The sequence below is a fragment of the Rhizophagus irregularis genome, chromosome 14 (genome assembly GCF_026210795.1).
Source record: "Rhizophagus irregularis chromosome 14, complete sequence".
NCBI classification, from domain to species: Eukaryota; Fungi; Glomeromycota; class Glomeromycetes; order Glomerales; family Glomeraceae; genus Rhizophagus; species Rhizophagus irregularis.
In genome coordinates, this window is record NC_089442.1 from 2,856,862 (window position 1) to 2,877,788 (window position 20,927).

Genomic DNA, 20,927 nt, shown 5'->3' on the forward strand with positions numbered 1-20,927 from the left:
ACAAGAAATTTTAAATAAAACGTATCAGGTATTTGGAGTTACAATTTACAAATTTTATTCCAACACTAGTAATGATAATGATATCAATAAATAATGATGTGCAACTGTTTGGTTGCACAAATCATACTAAATATGTTCATTTTTGAATGGACGCTTCGACGCTTCGTTAAATTTACGTCATCTTGCAGTTGTACAAACTTGTATTTAAAACGCAAAATATTAATCCTAAAAATCTTACGCCAATTCTTTTACAACAAAAAAAAAAATATGGAAGGAAGTTCAAGTCAGGTAAATTATAATTTTAAATAATATTAAATATTAAAATTAATTAAAAATTGAGTTTATAATAATTTTATAATTATGTAGAACGGAAGTTCTTCTTGCAATATTATTCCAGAAATTCACGACTCTGCTTTTTCATATAAAACGGTTTCGCATGAAAACTTCTTCAATAATAGTATTCTTTTAAAATTAGAAGAGGATGGATTTACAACTCCCGATGAAAAGGCAGAAGAACTTATTAAGAAACTGACCAACATAAAATATTTGTATGCATTAAAATTACTTTTTGAAAATTTACAAAATGAATTTTCACCTCAAACTCTCCGAGATACTTTGGTTGCATTGGCGGATCCGACCCCATTCAATTTTTATGCAAAACAAAGTGTGACTAGATTGGAGTTACATTTAAGAACTTGGGTAACAGTCTTAGAACGGATATGCTTTTCACCAATAGTACTTAGTAAGGAACTTCGAGATAAAGTTTATAATTCTTTATCAAAATTTGCAGAAATTCATCGTAAAACGACTCAAGTTCTTGAAATAGGAATTGATAATAATTTTAGACCAAATTTTAACCAATTTAACCAACAAAACAACAATCAAGATGACCAGATTATCACCAAAAAGCGTAATTATAATATTGACTTCTTATTAATCCACTTACGAGACACATTACATAGTTTGCGTGATGATGAAACTTGGTTTCAAGAAATTATACGAAGAACTAAAGAATTACTTAAAGTTGCATTGAATATTACCCCAGAAATTTTATCAGTGGCAGGAGTTGCTCTTCCAAATGATAATTGTTCAATCTTATCAATGCTTACTCAAATACGTAAAGGCTTAAGTTTTAAATATCCTGTAACATCTTATTATGTATATTGGAGAATTATGTTGATGTTTCAACATAATCTTTTTGCATGGTCTGAAGGTACTAAAATGATAATTAGTAAAAAATTCTGTGAATTGGTATTAATGGAATATCTTTGGAGCTTTTTGGGAAGAGAATGGATTGATGTAACTAATAAATCTATTTTAGATTCTCAAACAAAATTTGATGAAGTATCAAATAAAGTTACTAAAGCTTTAAAAAACACTGGAAATTTCTTAAATGATCTCGCTGGAAATGAACCTATTGCATTACCACATACCTTATGGTTTGGAATATTGGATCTTGCACAAAACCTTATTCAAAAGTCTACTCGAACTGCTACATATGGTCTTTGTTATTATTTAGCAATTGAATCACTTAATAAAACTCCAAGTAGTTTCATTCAATTTAAAGCAGTTGAAATATTATTACATTTACATAATATTGATAGTAAAATGTTTTCAATATTTGATGATGATTTTGATCAATATATAAAAGAATTAAATAAAAATCATAAATCATCAGATTTTTCAGAAAAATTTCAAAATTTATTATTATTTATTAAAGAAAAATATCTTGAAGACTTAAAAATTTTAAGTGAAAATATTGGAAAAGAAAAGAAAGGAAAAGGAAAAGGAAAAAGTTTAAATCAAAATTCATACTTAAAGAGAGAACTAACATCAAATTCTAATGTTATAGATATTATAGCAGATGAAATGACTTGTCAAGTTAGTAGTGAACCAGAGAATCAATTATGTGTTTTAAAATGTCAACATACATTATCATTAAATAATTTAAAATTATTAAAACAAAAAATATGTCCTAAATGTAGAGAAAAAATTGAAGAAAATGACATCAGATATTTACCACAAAGTTCAATTTATAAAAATTTATATACTAAATTTTCTGAATCCGGGCATATTTTACTACCTCCGATTAAGTTAGAAAATTCTGATCAAATATATGATAGTGATGATTTAGATAATTCAGAAGCTGATCTTATAATATCTAAAAAGAAGAAATTTATAAATTCAATTATTAAATTAAATTCAAATATATTATTATCATCAATACTTTCAAGAAATTCAAAAAAACAACATCCAACATATCAAAATATTATAAAAGAAATAAATGAAAAACATTATGAAAAAGCTGAATCATTGTGTAAAGAATTTTTAAATTTTTTTCCTAAAAGTTATTCTTTAAGATGCATTTTAGGTTATATTTATAGATGTCTTAAAAATTATGAACAAGCACACATTTATTTGAAAGAAGCCATTAATTTAAAACCAAAAGAACCAATTGCTTATTTAATTTGTGGAGAAATATTTTTTTGGCAAAGTAACTATAAGGAAGCAATAAATAATTTAGAAAAATCAAAAAATTATAAGGCTAAAATAAATAATTTATATATAATACTTAGAAATAGTTATTTATCTAATAAAAATTATTCTTATGCATATGTTAATTGTAATTTTGCATTAAAAAATAATCCAGATAATTATTTATGTCTTAAGAATAATGCATATGGCTATGTAAAGTGGGATTTATTTATATATAATAGATACAATAGTACTTTAGTAATGTTAGATAAACTGCTGAATATCAACAAGGATGATTCTTTAATTTTATGTTATTATGGAGAAATTTTATGTAATATGAATCAATATAGTAAAGCTATATCATATTTTACAAAAGCAAATATTATTGATCCAGAAAATACTCATAATTTGAATAAGAGAGCTATTGCATATTATACTCTTCAAAATTATAATAAAGTTTTATTAGATCTTGATAAAGTTATACAATTAGATCCATTAAATAATTTAGCATATTATCTCAAGTGTCTAACTTATTATACAAAAAAAGATATTGACAATGCTATAATGGTATTTGAAAAGTGTAAAGAATTATTAGGTCTTAATAATATATTAGCAAAAACTCTACTATTTCATCTGGAATATTTACTGAATAAAAATAATTCTACAGAATTAAATAATATATTAACAAAAATTAATCAAATTTCTAATATTAAAGATAGTGAATTACTACTTTTTGTTAGATGCAAAGTATATATAGAATTAAAAATGTATCATGAAGCAATGTTAGACTTGAACTTGTTATATGATAAAAATAATTATTATTATTATAAATATATTTCATATATTTCATATATTTATTTATTACGAGAATACACAGATTTTTGGTTATATTTAAATGTTAATAACAATAATTTTTCTGAACTTGGAATTGTTAATGGATTTAATAAATACATGTATGAAAGTAAGAGGAATATTTAATTTATTAATTTCTTATATTGTTTAATAATTAATCTATTGATTAATAAATTATTTAGAACCAAAAGTCTATTTTATATCAAATCTGGTAAATTTAAATAGTGAACTTCATCAACTTCAAGAAAATGGCATAAATAGGTAAATGAATGATGTATTTATTATGCATTTTAAAATTTTAAAAATTGTGGTAAATTTTTTTAACTTTGGATTCTTAGTTTATCAGAAAAGATATTAAGTTCAAAAAATAAAGAGCTTCATTTAAATTTGCCCATGCTATATCTTCAGCAGGGGTATACTGGAATTATTTGGAAAATAAATGTTAATGAAATACTAAATAAAGATTGTTTTATAAAATTTATAATTAAAAGCACTGTAAGTTTTATTAATTGCTAAAATCTCTTTTTTACTATTAAAATAAATGTTATTTTTAATTAATGTATAAATTTGTTGTAGAATTTTGAACAGTATAAAAATTCTGAACTAAAACATTATGAACACATGTTAAAATATGAAGATGTGTTAAAACTTGTGGGATTAGGTTGGATTGAATATCAACTTCCAACAAATGTAGGTGAACTTTACGTACAACCTTCAATTGAAATAAATGGTTCTATTAATATGGTATGTTTCTATTTTACTTGGGACTTTTTATTTTAAAAGAAAACTGATTTAAGTAACTCATTATTATTATTTATTCATATAGCAAATAGATTATGCTCGACATGGGTGTAATGAAGAAGAGATAACTTATATTCCTAACATAGGTGATTTATTACCAAATTTTTACAAAATTTGTCCAAATGTTCCAGAAACTTTTAAAAATAAATGTTTTTCAAGAAAAGAAATGGAAAACTTGCTTGAACTGAAAGATATAATTAACCACCTATGACTGTTTTTTTTTTAAATTAATACTGTTTCATTTTTTTTTCATTTGCTTTCATTTGTGATATTTTAAAATTAATAAATTCATTTTATTTATTATAAAAAAATTTCAATTTTAAATAATTAAACCAAAATTTTAAATCTTTAGACAATTAATTACTAGTACATGACTTCTAAATTCTTTCATAGCACAAGTGTATAAATTAGCTAAAAAAGCTAGAAAAGCTTATTAATGAATTAATTTGTTATACGATTAATTTATATTAATATTTTATTTTCAGATTATTTAAATGAAATTACATTTTGCAAAAACGATTTTTAATTTTATTTGGTAGTTGATAATATTATGCCTATTTTTATTTTTTAAAATTTTTTTTTTTATTTATTATAAATTTAAATTTAGGAATTTTATCCATTCAAGTTCATGGATTATGTAAAAAATTTAAAGTTCAAGAGCAATTATCAACTACTCTTTCCGTAGAAAATCTATTAGCTGAAATTACAAGAGTTTACCAGGAAGTATGTGTGGTATTATTATTCAGCATCATGATAACTATTATGATTCTATTCAATTTACTGTACTGTATGTTTAGAAGCTGATGTTACTACTATCACATTATGAGTTGACAAAGCGAGATGCTGATAATCTTGATGAACGATCTTGTGTATTAATTAGAGTAATTATGTTATACAAAGATTATTATGGATGTATTAATCCTTTCTTTTAGTTGATTGATTTTAAAGAAATGGAAATGTTGATCCTATAACGGTTCTCCAATTTACTGTCTTCAATAAAGCGATGATACTTTATGGTATCAACTATCAAGTCTTTGTTTGGAAGAATCACATGATAAGAATAATAAGGAGTAATATATTAAATGAATTTTATTATTTAATTATGATGTAATTATTGTATTAGGATTATTGTAATTATATACCTATTATAATGCAAAATGAATTAACATCATAATCATATACAATATAGTGTTTTAATGTATGTAAAATTCATGTCATAATCATATACAATAACGCAGGTTAAAATTCATGTAATCATCATATGGCTATCAAAAAATCCTATATTGATAGTAAAGAATCATAATTCTGTTCAACAACCATATTTGTTCCTATGAAGATCCCGCAGTTTACGATCCTTGAATCATACTAGTCTTTTGTAAAGGTAGAAACCATTCAAAAAAAACCTTAATCAGTTAATAACCAGTAGAGCTGAATTAGTCCGGTTCAAACAGAGGACTGGACTGGTCTTAGGCCGGTCCTCTTAAGGTTTTCAAATTTATTTTATTTACATTACAACAGCGGTATAGTTAGGTTGATCAGCAAAGACAGGCCGCACTAAAAATTTGACATTGATTTACCTTTTTTCATTGTAATTTAAATATGACTGTCTAAATATGAGTCAAATGAAATCTCAAAGCTTAAGGATAAAAATATTGGTCCATTTTTGACAAAATTTTAAAAATTCGTGTTTATTTAATTATTAAAAAAAATAATACCATTGTAAGTTGTAATATAAATAAATTGACGTCGATCATGTAACACAAAATAATGAAAAAAGATTATTTTCCATACTTTAACTTTTTTTTAAAAACATCATAAGAAATCGAATAATATTGATATACGAAAATTTTTGATATTTCAAAATGAAATTTGATTAATAATATGAAATTTGTCATCCTTTTATTTGATGAGAAATTTTATATAATCGGCCCTGATCCGGTCCGGTCCGTCCTGGACCAAAGTCCGTTAAAACTGGTCCTAATACCAGTTCTTCTCCCTAAATTAACCAGTTAACCAATAGGTTCAAATACTGGTTAATTAATTTAAATTTTTTTGGCTATAAATTGTATCCATTTGATTCTTATTTAATTATAGGATTACATTAATTTCGTTAAACAAATGAAAAAATTGGTACTAAATGAAAACACATGACCGCAGTTGCATACTTATGACTGCATTATTTAACATTATATAACTCCGACCGGAATTATAGTCCAAATACTAGTTTTAACTAGGTTAACCAATTTTTTGAGAAGCCTTACCTTAACCGGTTAATTAACTGTAACTGAACGTCAACCTCTAGTCTTTAAGATGATGATGATCACGTAACATAACCGTCACATTTTTTTGTTAAATTTTAGGCCGATCCTGTAGATCGGCGAGGTTTATTAATAATGTTTCACATTAATTACACAAATTAAAAAAAAAAATAGTACCCAATTTTTTCTATACCAAAGACTAGAAGGAATAATTATTAATAAAATTTTAAATAAAATACATGAAACTTATGCTGGACCTACATATTTTATTCCATCACACTTTGACACTACGCCACAATATTAGTAATGATATCATTGAATAGTGATGTGCAACTATTTGGAGGCACAAATCTTACTAAATAAGTTCATTTGTTACAATGTTAAATTTACGCCAACTTGCAGTTGTACAAACTTACATTTAAACGAAAATATTAATCCTAAAAATCTTACGCCAGTAGAGGTTTTGCAACAAAAAAAAATATGGAAGGAAGTTCAAGTCTGGTAAATTATAATTTTAAATAAAAATTAAATTTTTAATTAATTAGAAATTGAGTTTATAATAATTTTATAAATATGTAGAACGGAAGTTCTTCTTGCAATACTATTCCAAAAATTCACGACTCTGTTTTTTCATATAAAACGGTTTCACATGAATACTTCTTCAATAATAGTATTCTTTTAAAATTAGAAGAGGATGGATTTACTACTCCCGATGAAAAGGCAGAAGAACTTATTAATAGACTGACCAACATAAAATATTTGTATGCATTAAAATTACTTTTTGAAAATTTACAAAATGAATTTTCACCTCAAATTCTTCGAGATACTTTGGTTGCATTGGCGGATCCGACCCCATTCGATTTTTATGCAAAACAAAGTGTGACTAGATTGGAGTTACATTTAAGAACTTGGGTAACGGTCTTAGAACGGATATGCTTTTCGCCAATAGTACTTAGTAAAGAACTTCGAGATAAGGTTTATAATTCTTTATCAAAATTTGCAGAAATTCATCGTAAAACGACCCAAGTTTTTGAAATAGGAGTTGATAATAATTTTAAATCAAATTTTAACCAATTTAACCAACAAGACAACAATCAAGATGACCAAATTATCACCAAAAAGCGTAATTATAACATTGACTTCTTATTAATCCACTTACGAGACACATTACATAGTTTGCGTGATGATGAAACTTGGTTTCAAGAAATTATACGAAGAACTAAAGAATTACTTAAAGCTGCATTGAATATTACCCCAGGAATTTTATCAGTGGCAGGAGTTGCTCTTCCAAATGATAATTGTTCAATCTTATCAATGCTTACTCAAATACGTAAAGGCTTAAGTTTTAAATACCCTGTAGCATCCTATTATGTAGATTGGAGAATTATGTTGATGTTTCAACATAATCTTTTTACATGGTCTGAAGGTACTGAAATGATAATTAGTAAAAAATTCTGTGAATTGGTATTAATGGAATATTTTTGGAGCTTTTTGGAAAGAGAATGGATTGATATAACTAATAAATTTATTTTAGATTCTCAAACAAAATTTGATGAAGTATCAAATAAAGTTACTAAAGCTTTAAAAAACACTGGAAATTTCTTAAATGATCTTGCTGGAAATGAACCTATTGCATTACCACATACCTTATGGTTTGGAATATTGGATCTTGCACAAAACCTTATTCAAAAGTCTAATCGAACTGCCACATATGGTCTTTGTTATTACTTAGCAATTGAATCACTTAATAAAGCTCCAAGTAGTTTTATTCAATTTAAAGCAGTTGAAATATTATTACATTTACATAATATTGATAGTAAAATGTTTTCAATGATTGATGATGATTTTGATCAATATATAAAAGAATTAAATAAAAATAATAAATCATCAGATTTTTCAGAAAAATTTCAAAATTTATTATTATTTATTAAAGAAAAATATCTTGAAGACTTAAAAATTTTAAGTGAAAATATTGGAAAAGAAAAGAAAGGAAAAGGGAAAGGAAAAAGTTTGAATCAAAATTCATATTTAAAGAGAGAAAATACATCAAATTCTAATATTATAGATATTATAGCAGATGAAATGACTTGTCCAGTTAGTAGTGAACCAGAGGATCAATTATGTATTTTAAAATGTCAACATACATTATCATTAAATAATTTAAAATTATTAAAACAAAAAATATGTCCTGAATGTCGAGAAAAAATTGAAGAAAATGATATCAGATATTTACCACAAAGTTCTATTTATAAAAATTTATATACTAAATTTTCTGAATCTGGACATATTATACCTCCAATTAAATTAGAAAATTCAGATCAAATATATGATAGTGATGATTCAGATAATTCAGAAGCTGATCTTATAATATCTAAAAAGAAGAAATCTGTAAATTCAATTATTAAATTAAATTCAAATATATCATTATCATCAATACTTTCAAGAAATTCAAAAAAACAACATCCAACATATCAAAATATTATAAAAGAAATAAATGAAAAACATTATGAGAAAGCTGAATCAATGTGTAAAGAATTTTTAAATTTTTTTCCTAAAAGTTATTCTTTAAGATGCATTTTAGGTTATATTTATAGATGTCTTAAAAATTATGAACAAGCACACTCCTATTTGAAGAAAGCCATTAATTTAAAACCAAAAGAACCAATTGCTTATTTAATTTGTGGAGAAATATTTTTTTGGCAAAGTAACTATAATGAAGCAATAAATAATTTAGAAAAATCAAGAGATTATAAGGCTAAAATAAATAACTTATATATAATACTTGGAAATAGTTACTTATTTTATAAAAATTACTATGTTAATGCAAATCATAATTATAATGATGCATTAAAAAATGATCCAGATAATTATTTATGTCTTAAGAATAATGCATGTAGCTATGAAAAGAGGCATATGTATTCAGAAGCTTTAAAAATGTTAGATAAACTGCTGAATATCAACAAGGATGATTCTTTAATTTTATGTTATTATGGAGAAATTTTATGTAATATGAATCAATATAGTAAAGCTATATCATATTTTACAAAAGCAAATATTATTGATCCAGAAAATACTCATAATTTAAATAAGAGAGCTATTGCATATTATGTTCTTCAAGATTATAATAAAGTTTTATTAGATCTTGATAAAGTTATGCAATTAGATCCATTAAATAATTTAGCATATTATCTCAAGTGTCTAATTTATTATACAAAAAAAGATATTGATAATGCTATAATGGTATTTGAAAAGTGTAAAGAATTATTAGATCTTAATGATATATTAGCAAAAACTCTACTATTTCATCTGGAATATTTACTGAATAAAAATAATTCTACAGAATTAAATAATATATTAACAAAAATTAATCAAATTTCTAATATTAAATATAATGAATTACTACTTTTTGTTAGATGCAAAGTATATGTAGAATTAAAAATGTATTATGAAGCAATGTTAGACTTGAACTTGTTATATGATAAAAATAATATTTATTATCAATATATAGTATATATTTCGTATATTTATTTATTACGAGAATACACAGATTTTTGGTTATATTTAAATGTTAATAACAATAATGATCTTTCTGAACTTGGAATTGTTAATGAATTTAGTAAACACATGTATGAAAGTAAGAGAATGTTTAATTTATTAATTTCTTATAATGTTTAATAATTAATCTATTGATTAATAAATTATTTAGAAACACAAGTTTATTTAATATCAAATCTGGTAAATTTAAATAGCAAACTTCATCAACTTCAAGAAAATGGCATAAATAGGTAAATGAATGTATTTATTATTCATTTAAAATTTTCAAGAATTGAGGTAAATTTTTAACTTTGAATTTCTTAGTTTATCAGAAAAAATAATAAGTTCAAAAAATGAAGAGCTTTATTTGAATTTGCCCATGCTATATTTTCAGATGAAATGTTATGGAATTATTTGGAAAATAAATGTTAAAGAAATACTAAATAAAGATTGTTTTATAAAATTTATAATTAAAGGCACTGTAAGTTTTATTAATTGCTAAAATCTTTTTTTTTACTATTATTAAAAATGTTATTTTTAATTAATGTATGGATTTATTATAGTATTCTAAACAGTATCATAAGGATTCTGAACTAATACATTATGAACATGTGTTAAAATATGGAGATGTGTTAAAACTTGAGGGATTAGGTTGGATTGAATATCGACTTCCAATAAATGTATATGAAGTTTATGTACAACCTTCAATTGAAATAAATGGTTCTATTAATATGGTATATTTCTATTTTACTTGTGACATTCTATTTAAAAGAAAATTGATTTAAGTAACTCAGCATTGTTATTTATTCATATAGCAAATAGATTATTTTCGACGATATTGGTATTGTAATACTGAAGAGATAACTTATATTCCTAGCATGGGTGATTTATTACCAAAGTTTCATAAAATTTGTCCAAATGTTCCAGAAACTTTTAAAGATAAATATTTTTCAAGAAAAGAAATGGAAAACTTACTTGAGCTGAAAGATATAATTAACCACCTATAACTTTTTTTTTTTAAATTAATACTGTTTTATTTTTTTCATTTGCTTTCAATTTGTAATATTTGAAAATTAATAAATTCATTTTATTTATTATAAAAAAATTTTAACTTTAAAATAATAAACCAATATTAATTTAATTCTTTAGACAATTAATTACTAGTACTACATAACTGTTCTAAATTCTTTCACAGCACAAATGTATAAATTAGCTAAAAAAGCTATAAAAAGTTTATTAATGAATTAATTCGTTAAACAATTAATTTATGTTAACATTTTATGATGTAAAAACGTGCATTAATGTGATAATCAGTTCATCACGAAAAAAATTTATATATTACAAATTTAATTACAACACGTTTTAGTAAATATAGTCGTAAGGAATTTTAGTTAATAATATGTTTACATACATTGAAGTGTTTTGAAGGGGTCGAGTCGGGTCAGATTTTTGGTATATTCGAACTCTACCTGAGTGTAAAAGTAACGGCCTGGATCTGATTATAGTCTGATTCTGATAACTCAAGTTCGACCCGTCAAGTTGTATTTAATATAAAAAAGCTTAAATTTTTAGTTAAAATATAATATATAATAAAAAGTCAGGTCGCTAGGTCAAAGTAAGGTATAACTGACTCGACGTGGGTCGAGGTCACGGGTCATCAAAATATGCGACCTCAACTAGAGGTCTGCAAACGAGACCCGGAACCCGGAAACCCTAACCCGGCCCGGACCCAGATCCAGGTTTGGGCCAGCAAATTTTCTTCAAAATTCACCCGGGCTGGGTCCGGGCTGGCACATGAAGTTTCGTCAAACCCGGATTCGTCTTAATTCCGGCCGAAATTAAACTGACCAAAATTAAGTTGGCCAATTTTTTTGTTTTTACAACAAAATAATATAATAAAAGTCCGAGTCCGGTCCGGGTTGGGTTTTTGATATTTTAAATCCGGGCCGGGCCAGGCCGGGCACTTTATGTTAATTTCCAAGTGCGGGCCGGGCCAGGTTGTAAAATAGTGGTCAATGCAGACCTCTAACCTCAACCCAACCCTAAATATGAGTCAGATCAATAACCCAGGTTTAACCTGACCCTTTCGGAACATTAAATTCCACTTTTAGTAAGGTTAAATTTCTAATGCAAACTTACACATTTATATTTTTATCTTGAATTTATTATAATTCTTTGGCAAAGTTTGCAGAATAAATCAAGCTATGTGAGAAGAAATTAATAATACAGTAAATACTATATATAGATAGTAGCATTTTGGTCAACTTAACTTTATTTTAAATGGTGTATGACAATTGACAAATTTTATTACAAATTAGTTACCCTTTCAAATGGATCGATTAAGTACTGTAAATTTAAATTACTCCTCTTAATTTGAAAGACATTTAATATGAAATAAAGTTGTTATTATTTGGTGAAGTATTTGTTTTTTTTACCAGCCTTCAATTTGGCGTAAAAGCTCAAGTCAAGGTATAAGTTCAAGAAACTCCATAAATATACTTATAAGTTACACTATTGGACTCATCCTTATTTGTTGGAAAGAAAATTATTAACTTATAACTCTCTATAAAATAAAAGTATTAGGGTTATTGGAATTTCGGAATATTATACATAATGAATATTTTCATGTAACTAATGGTTATTTTATTGGTAAGAACTTTCATTCGAAAAAAATTTAATTAACTATTATAATATCGATTTTTAATCTTTTTAATTAAATTACTATAAAGTAATTGTTAATTTTATATGTATTAAAAGTTAAATGTTTCAAGACAATGATATTTAATTACACCTATATATTTGTGCTCGGGCTAACTGTGTGAAGTTCGTTCAGAAATTATAAATAAATGTTTAAAATAATCCAGTAAAAGTAAGAAACTACTTTAGAAAACAATTATTAAAATTAATTCATCGCAAAGATACCGGGAAATTCATTATGAAAAACCTATGATTCGCTAAGATCAATATAAAAATCAAGGCAAAGTAGGTAAAGTAGGTATTACTTTATTTATATTTTTTCTTTTACTTCATTTCTATATATATATATGTTGTGGGATGCTTATTTACAAAGAGCTATCTACGTGGAATCTCTAGACGATAGAAGTGTCTTTAATTGGTAGTCTTTTCATGATTACTCATAACTGAAATACAAAATATATTATATATTTATATCAAATCCAATATGGTAAGTTAATCATTATTTGTACAAGTAATCCTTATTTATTGTTCATACTTTTTATTATTAATTATTTATTAGTCATTTTAAATTCTATATAAGATGTGGCGAAAATAGTTCAATAGTTTGATTCCTTTTTTAGAAAAATAAAATTTAGTGAAACAAATTTTGTTTTATTAATAAAAAAAAATTTTCATTATAAAAATTTCTTACATATAATATTTAAAAATGAGTAAGTAAGGACCCAGAAATATATATACAGGGGTAGGGTACACAGATGCGTCGCCATCATAGTGGAATTAGACGGAGTAAAGTTTTGATTTGCATACAATTTTAGAATTTTTCATCTATAGTTAGGTCATCAAGATTGCGTATTTTTTATCAAAATTTTTATATGTAAAAAATTAGTTTGCGTATTTTTGGCCTAAATTTGGCTAATCTTATATATATATAATATATTTACTGTACGCACTAACCGCATTGTAATATTTAGTATAAATTGAAAGAAATTTCTGAGGGTTAAAAAGTGAAATTTTAGAAAAATATTATTAAAAAAATGGTAAATTCTATTTTTTCAATTAGTATTTGGTTTTATAAATAATATAGAAGCCATGATAATATAATTAATAACTTAATGTCTGAAATTTTATTTGCGTATTTTTGCAGGATTTTCAATATCAGGTGTCAATTATGCGTACTACTAATATAAAAAGTCTCTGCGTACAGCTCATAGTAAAAAAATTTTTCGCCACCTGACCCCTATATATATATTTCTGGGTCCTAGTAAGTATAAATATCCTAACAACGGATTCATTTAATTTTTTATTTCCAGTATTATAAAAAAATTTCGAATTACGTAAAAAATCGGTTTCAAGTTTACCACATTTTTGAAATCTTTTTAGTGCTCTTATCGTCAAACGATTCATATATTTATTAATTTATCAACCTTTCATAATACGAAGGAAGAAATTTAGACAATTTTTTTTTTAATCAAAGATAATTATGTTTTCATAAATTTATTCAACATATTAATTTTACTCGTAATTGACAATGTTATCTTTCATATATCGTTATTATAATAATATTTACATATTCTGACATGGAAATAGTTACTTATTTTGTAATTATTATTATAATACATATAGTAGTTATAATTTTGCATTAAAAAATAGTCCAGATAATTCTTTATGTCTTAAGAATATTGCATATAGCTATGAAAAGGGGCATGTATATTCAGAAGCTTTAGAAATGTTAGATAAACTGCTAAATATCAACAAGGATGATTCTTTAATTTTATGCTATTATGGCGAAATTTTATGTAATACTATGAAACAATATAGTAAATCTATATCATATTTTACAAAAGCAAATATTATTGATCCAGAAAATACTCATAATTTAAATAAGAGAGCTATTGCATATTATACTCTTCAAGATTATAATAAAGTTTTATTAGATCTTGATAAAGTTATACAATTAGATCCATTAAATAATTTAGCATATTATCTCAAGTGTCTAACTTATTATACAAAAAAAGATATTGATAATACTATAATGGTATTTGAAAAGTGTCATATCCGCCGATTTGCGGAATTTGCCGATCATCAATTATGTGGCGCAGTACCGATTAAAATCGATCAAAACCCGTTCCTACGTAAGAAAAAATGTCAATAAATATATAAAAAAAACTTTAAAGACCTCTCCCAAAATATTTACCACTTCAACCCGAAACCAGTAGAAGGAGTTTCTAGAAAAAAAAGGAAAAAAATATTATAAAGTTAGTTTATTAAAAAAAACAAAAGAAAAACTTTACAAAATCCAGAATATTTAATGATTTAACGAAAAAAAATTAACTGAAAAATAATTAATAATAAATATCAAATAGATTTTAATTAAACAATTAATCAATACATAATCTAAATTCGCTAAAACATTGTTATTAATATTTAGAGTTATTTATTTATTGAAAGATTTTTTTTGAATAATTTTGCTTTCTAAATAAATTTTTTCTATAAACTATAAAAAAAAAAAAAACAGCTCCAAGTTGTATCTAATATAAAATAATTACTAATATACTTGCAAAAATTCTCAACTTACTTGATGTAAAAACTGGTTGAAAAGTTGATGGGGGAGTTGATGGGGAGTTTAATAGGGAGTTTACGAAAGAAAAAAATTTTTTTAACACTACTTTTTGTTGAAGTAATTTCTTGATATCTGTCATATGATCATGTAGCACAAGTGTGATCATTTTTGCGAAACTTAATTTACCTAATTTTTATTAAATTATTGTCAAATTCCTTAATTTAGACGAATTTTGTTAATTCCGCAGATCGGCGGATATGTAAAGAATTATTCGATTTTAATGATATATTAGCAAAAACTCGACTATTTCATCTGGAATATTTACTGAATAAAAATAATTCTACAGAATTAAATAGTATATTAATAAAAATTAATCAAATTTCTAGTATTAAAGATAGTGAATTACTACTTTTTGTTAGATGTAAAGTATATGTAGAATTAAAAATGTATCATGAAGCAATGTTAGACTTGAACTTGTTATATGATAAAAATTGTAATCATTATCAATATATTTCATATATTTATTTATTACGAGAATACACAGATTTTTGGTTATATTTATGTTAATAACAATAATGATTTTTCTGAACTTGGAATTGTGAATGGATTTAGTAAACACATGTATGAAAGTAAGAGAATGTTTTAATTTATTAATTTCTTATAATGTTTAATAATTAATCTATTGATTAATAATTATTTAGAATCACAAGTTTATTTTATATCAAATCTGGTAAATTTAAATAGTGAACTTCATCAATTCCAAGAAAATGACATAAATAGGTAAATGAATATATTTATTATGCACTTTAATTTTTCAAAAATTGGGTAAATTTTTTAACTTTGAATTTCTTAGTTTATCAGAAAAGATAATAAGTTCAAAAAATAAAGAGCTTCATTTGAATTTGCCCATGCTATATTTTAAGAGGTACAATAGAATTATTTGGAAAATAAATGTTAAAAAAATACTAAATAAAGATTGTTTTATAAAATTTACAATTGAATGCACTGTAAGTTTTATTAATTGCTAAAATCTCTTTTTTTACTATTAAAAATGTTATTTTTAATTAATCTATGGATTTATTGTAGTATTCTGAACAGTATAAAGATGTAGTTTATGAACATGTGTTGAAATATGAAGATGTGTTAAAATTTGAAGGATTAGGTTGGATTGAATATCAACTTCCAAAAGAAATAATTGAAATTTATGTACAATCTTCAATTGAAATAAATGGTTCTATTAATATGGTATATTTCTATTTTACTTGATTTTAAAAGGAAATTATTTTATGTTGTAACTCATCATTATTATTTATTCATATAGCAAATAGAGTATTTTCGACTTGGGTATAGTAATAAAGAAGAGATAACTTATATTCCTAACATTTCTGACATGAGTAACTTATTACCAAATTTTCATAAATTTTGTCCAAATGTTCCAGAAACTTTTAAAGATAAATATTTTCCAAGAAAAGAAATGGAAAACTTACTTGAGCTGAAAGATATAATTAACCACCTATAACTTTTTTAACACTGTTTCATTTTTTTCATTTGCTTTCAATTTGTAATATTTGAAAATTAATAAATTCATTTTATTTATTATAAAAAAATTTCAATTTAAAAATAATTAAATTAATATTTTAAAACTTTAGACAACACTGACCTCCTAAAAGGTAAAAGAACGAAAGAAATAGGAAGAAAAAAAAATCAGTAAAAAAAATAATTAGGAAAAAAAATATTATTCAGAAAAAAGGTACTTACCATAGCACTACAGCATCTATCCAATCACTGATCCAAGTATAAAGAAAAATATCATTAAATATTAGCAAAAAAAATAGATATAGAAAAAAAATTATTGTTGAAAATGAGGATTAAAAAGAAGGTACTTACTGTAACACCGCAAGCATCAATCAGATCATTGATTTAGATTCAAGTCAAAAAAAAAAAGAATAATTAATAATGTAATTATCTAGCAATAATAGAAAAATATAGTATATAAAATTAAATAAAATTAAATGAAAAAATTTATATAAAAAATAGTATAGATTATGAAGGAAAAAAAAATAAAAAAAATTGGTTTAAAAAAACCAAATCGAAAAGAAAAATTAAAAGAAAAAATTTTCGGTTTTAGAAAAAACAAAACCAAAAAAAAAATTAAAAAAAAGTCAGTTAAAAAAAGGCCAAAATAAAAAAAATTTAGTTTTAAAAATAAACTGAAAAAATAAAAAAAAAAGGAGAAAGGATGGTTAAAAAAACTGAAAAAAAAATTTTGGAGAACAAACCAAAAAAGAAAGAATATTTTATAATTTAAACAAAAGAACTATTGTGTATTATTATATTTTTCAAGAATATGATAATGTTTTGTTTGATCTTAATAAAGTTATACAATTGGAAACATCAAGTGTCTAACATATTATCAGTTATAATTATGCATTGAAAGATATTGATGATTATCTGATGATGATATATTAGTAAAAACTCAACTATTCTACTGAATAAAAATTATCTTTTGAAATTAAACATATTCTAATATTAAAGATAGCAAATTAATACTTTTTAATTAGAATGTAAAATATATATAGAATTAAAAATGTACTATGAAGCAAAGTAATTGTTATACACATATATATATCATAATAGGATTTAATTCATATTTCATATATCTCATATATTTATCTATTAACAGAATACGTGGACCTTTAATGTTAATGATAGTAATGATTTTTCTAAACCTGGAATTGTTTATGAATTTAGTAAACACATGTATGAAAGTAGGAGAATATTTAATTTAAAGTGAATAATAATTAATATATATTAATCAATAATGAATTATTTAGAACCACAAGTTTACCTTATATCAAATTTACTGTAGTAAATTTAAATGATAAACTTTATCAATTTCAAGATGACAATACAAATAGGTAAATTAATATTTTGAAAAATTTAATATAATAAATCAGCAGGAAGGATGATATATTCTAAAAATGAAGAAATTTATTTAGACTTTCCATACTAAATGGTAATAAGTATGATTATGTTTAGTGATGCTAATGGCCTGGCTTGAAGCCAAAGTCAAGCTTGACCGTTAAAAAATCAAGCTGAACCGAGCTGGACCCATCGACTTGAAAGCTCAAGCCAAGCTGAACCGGCAGGCTGGTGGGACTGTTGGAGTCAATGGGTAATTTATTATTAAAAAAATGACATCTGAATTTTTTTGTGTACCTCAATGATCAGATTAAATAAATCATTTCCCTTTTTTCATCTTTTTTTATTCCCTTTCCTAATTTGTAGCAGTCTGCCAGATAAAGCTTTGCAATTGTACGATATTTTTATTATTAAAAAAAAAAAAGATTTTTTTTTGTAATGATTTTTTTTAGACTAAGTTTTTTACATTCTCTATACATTCTATATACTTAGTTTCATTTTTATAAACATTCCGTATAAATTGATTTCTTATTCAGTAAGTAGTTTAGAAATTGTAAAGTGGAGCTTTTAAAATAAATAATTATTGGAACTATGCTCTCAGAAACTATTTCATATATATATATTTTCCTTTAAGAAATAGTCATTATACTAGATTACTAACTACATTTTCTTTTATTTTGTAGGAATAGAACATCAGTTCTTAAGTACCTGAACTTCCAGCTTTCGAACATGGAACTATTAAAGGTATAATGGTCAGAAGAGAGTATAGCAATTTTTTACAGAAATCATTAACTACCTTTTTCTTTACTATTTAGGACGTGAACACCAGTTTTTGGACCTCGGATTTAAGACATAGAAAGTATCTTGGTTAGAATTTAGAAGTGGAAGAATGTAATTAATTTTTTTTGTGTTTTTTTTTATAAATACTAACCATTCTTTCTTTTATTTTTTTAGGACGCGTATTTATTGGAACACCAATTTTGGACGTCTGAAGTTCCATATTCCAGACATGGAAGGTGGGTTGAGTTGGAAAAGGTGGAAATTTAGGAGACGTTAGTAGAACATTACTAACGTTTCTTAGAGAATGGAAAGTTAATTTATTATTGAAAGAAAAGATATTACAGTATTATCTTTCCTTTTTATTTCAGGTGAGCACAGACAATTGCACAGGATTTAAATATTGAGCTCTTTGAAGAAAGGGAGCTGGAGAGGGATTAATTTTGAAATGTTACTTATGTTTCTTTAATTTTTTTATGAAAATTTGACCCTTATCAGCTTGTCTTTTTCAAGTTGGACTAACCGCAACTTGGGTTTCTTCAAGCCGAACTGAACTGAATAACTTTAGAACATCAGGTCAAGCCGAATCGACTCCATTAGCGGTGTTCAATTCAGTTTGGCACGACTTGAACTTTACAACACTAATTATGTTATTTGTAAAATAAATATTAAAAAAATATTACACTAAATTTTGTAGTTAAAAATAATGTAAGTTTTATTACTATTAAAAAATGTTACTTTTAATTTTTAAATTATAATATATGATTTTAATAATTATAGGATTCTGATATAAATATGTGGTAAAACTTGAAGATTACGTGCATGTGCAATTATTGAAAGCTAAAACTCAACCCAACCTAATCCTTCAACTTTCAATTGAAGTAAATGGTTCTATTAGCATGGTATTATTGGTATATTTTTATTCTACTAAGAAGCTTTTGCCTTGGATAACTCATCAATTATTCATATATAGCAAACAGATAATATCTGATTTGGGTATACATTCCTGTCATAGGCGATTTACTACTAAATGTTCCAAAAACTTTTAAAGAAAAATACTTTTCAAGAAAAGAAATGGCAAACTTGCTTGAGTTGAAGGTATAATTAACCACATAACGATATTTTTTTTTGAAATTTAATACTATTTATTTTTTTACAAATAATACTTAAACTTATCATAATTATAATGATAATTTTACTTGAACAAAAAATATATATATTTATTTCAATTAATTTTCAGCAATGCTTCTTCCCGATCAAAAAAAACCTGAGAGACGAAGGGACAGAAAAAAATTATTAAAGAGAAAAAAATAAAGAAACGGCGCTTACCCATGGCCCTTCAGCGCCAATGAATGAATTTTTTTGGTTTGAAAAAAAAACCAAACCGAAAAGGGGAAAATTAAAGATATTAAACATTTGAAAGAAAAAATTCAGTTTGAAAAAAAAGCTGAAAAAAATTTTGAAAAAAAAAGATTGGCTTGAAAAAAACTGTAAAAGGAAAGGTTAAAAATATTAAATATTAGAAAAATTTTCAGTTAATAATCCAAAAAAAAAATTTTGACCAAATTTCATTAACCGGATTTTACCAGAATAGATCGGGCGCAGCATGTCATGGGTTTCATATTACAGCACGTTTTTCATGTTATATGTAGATGTAAATCATTCATTCATGTACGATAAAAGTTATTAACTGATATTATTAGGATTAAAGGAAAAATAATTTTTATAAGCGAAAATCCGTTGATATAAGAAGGTTATAATAATAATAATTTTTTTTATCATAGTTGTTCTTTTATATGACTCATTAATCCATCCATGTTACATCATATACTTTTAATAGCTGTAGATATTAATCCTACTAAAATTATTAAATAAAGAAGAATTATTATTTTTAAACTTTTCAATAAAAACGCCCGGTTAACTCATTAAAAAACTTACATGAAAACATAGTTATAAGTGTATGAATACTAGCTATATAAGAGAGGATTTAAAAGAATAAAAAAATATATATATAAAATATTCATTTATGTATTCACATATAATTTCAATTA

The 20,927-nt window shown here is 24.3% G+C and overlaps 3 protein-coding genes across 3 annotated transcripts; all 3 read left to right on the forward strand.

Annotated features, from left to right (window-relative positions):
* Positions 1-267: 267 nt before the first annotated feature.
* On the forward strand, positions 268-5,060 carry OCT59_006321 (uncharacterized protein; the record flags this gene model as incomplete). Its single annotated transcript, XM_025313862.2, has 8 exons — positions 268-288; positions 367-3,436; positions 3,510-3,588; positions 3,666-3,822; positions 3,904-4,071; positions 4,154-4,214; positions 4,736-4,851; positions 4,926-5,060. 8 exons carry the CDS (start codon positions 268-270, stop codon positions 5,058-5,060), a joined length of 3,807 nt encoding a protein of 1,268 aa, XP_025186342.2.
* Positions 5,061-6,866: 1,806 nt separating this feature from the next.
* On the forward strand, positions 6,867-10,927 carry OCT59_006322 (uncharacterized protein; the record flags this gene model as incomplete). Its single annotated transcript, XM_025313865.2, has 6 exons — positions 6,867-6,887; positions 6,966-10,020; positions 10,093-10,171; positions 10,245-10,401; positions 10,484-10,654; positions 10,736-10,927. The coding sequence occupies 6 exons, from the start codon at positions 6,867-6,869 to the stop codon at positions 10,925-10,927; spliced, it is 3,675 nt and encodes a 1,224-aa protein (XP_025186345.2).
* Positions 10,928-15,796: 4,869 nt separating this feature from the next.
* OCT59_006323 (uncharacterized protein) lies at positions 15,797-16,696 on the forward strand (the record flags this gene model as incomplete). Its single annotated transcript, XM_066141196.1, has 5 exons — positions 15,797-15,806; positions 15,879-15,957; positions 16,031-16,184; positions 16,264-16,422; positions 16,499-16,696. The coding sequence occupies 5 exons, from the start codon at positions 15,797-15,799 to the stop codon at positions 16,694-16,696; spliced, it is 600 nt and encodes a 199-aa protein (XP_065998011.1).
* Between the last annotated feature and the right edge of the window lie 4,231 nt (positions 16,697-20,927).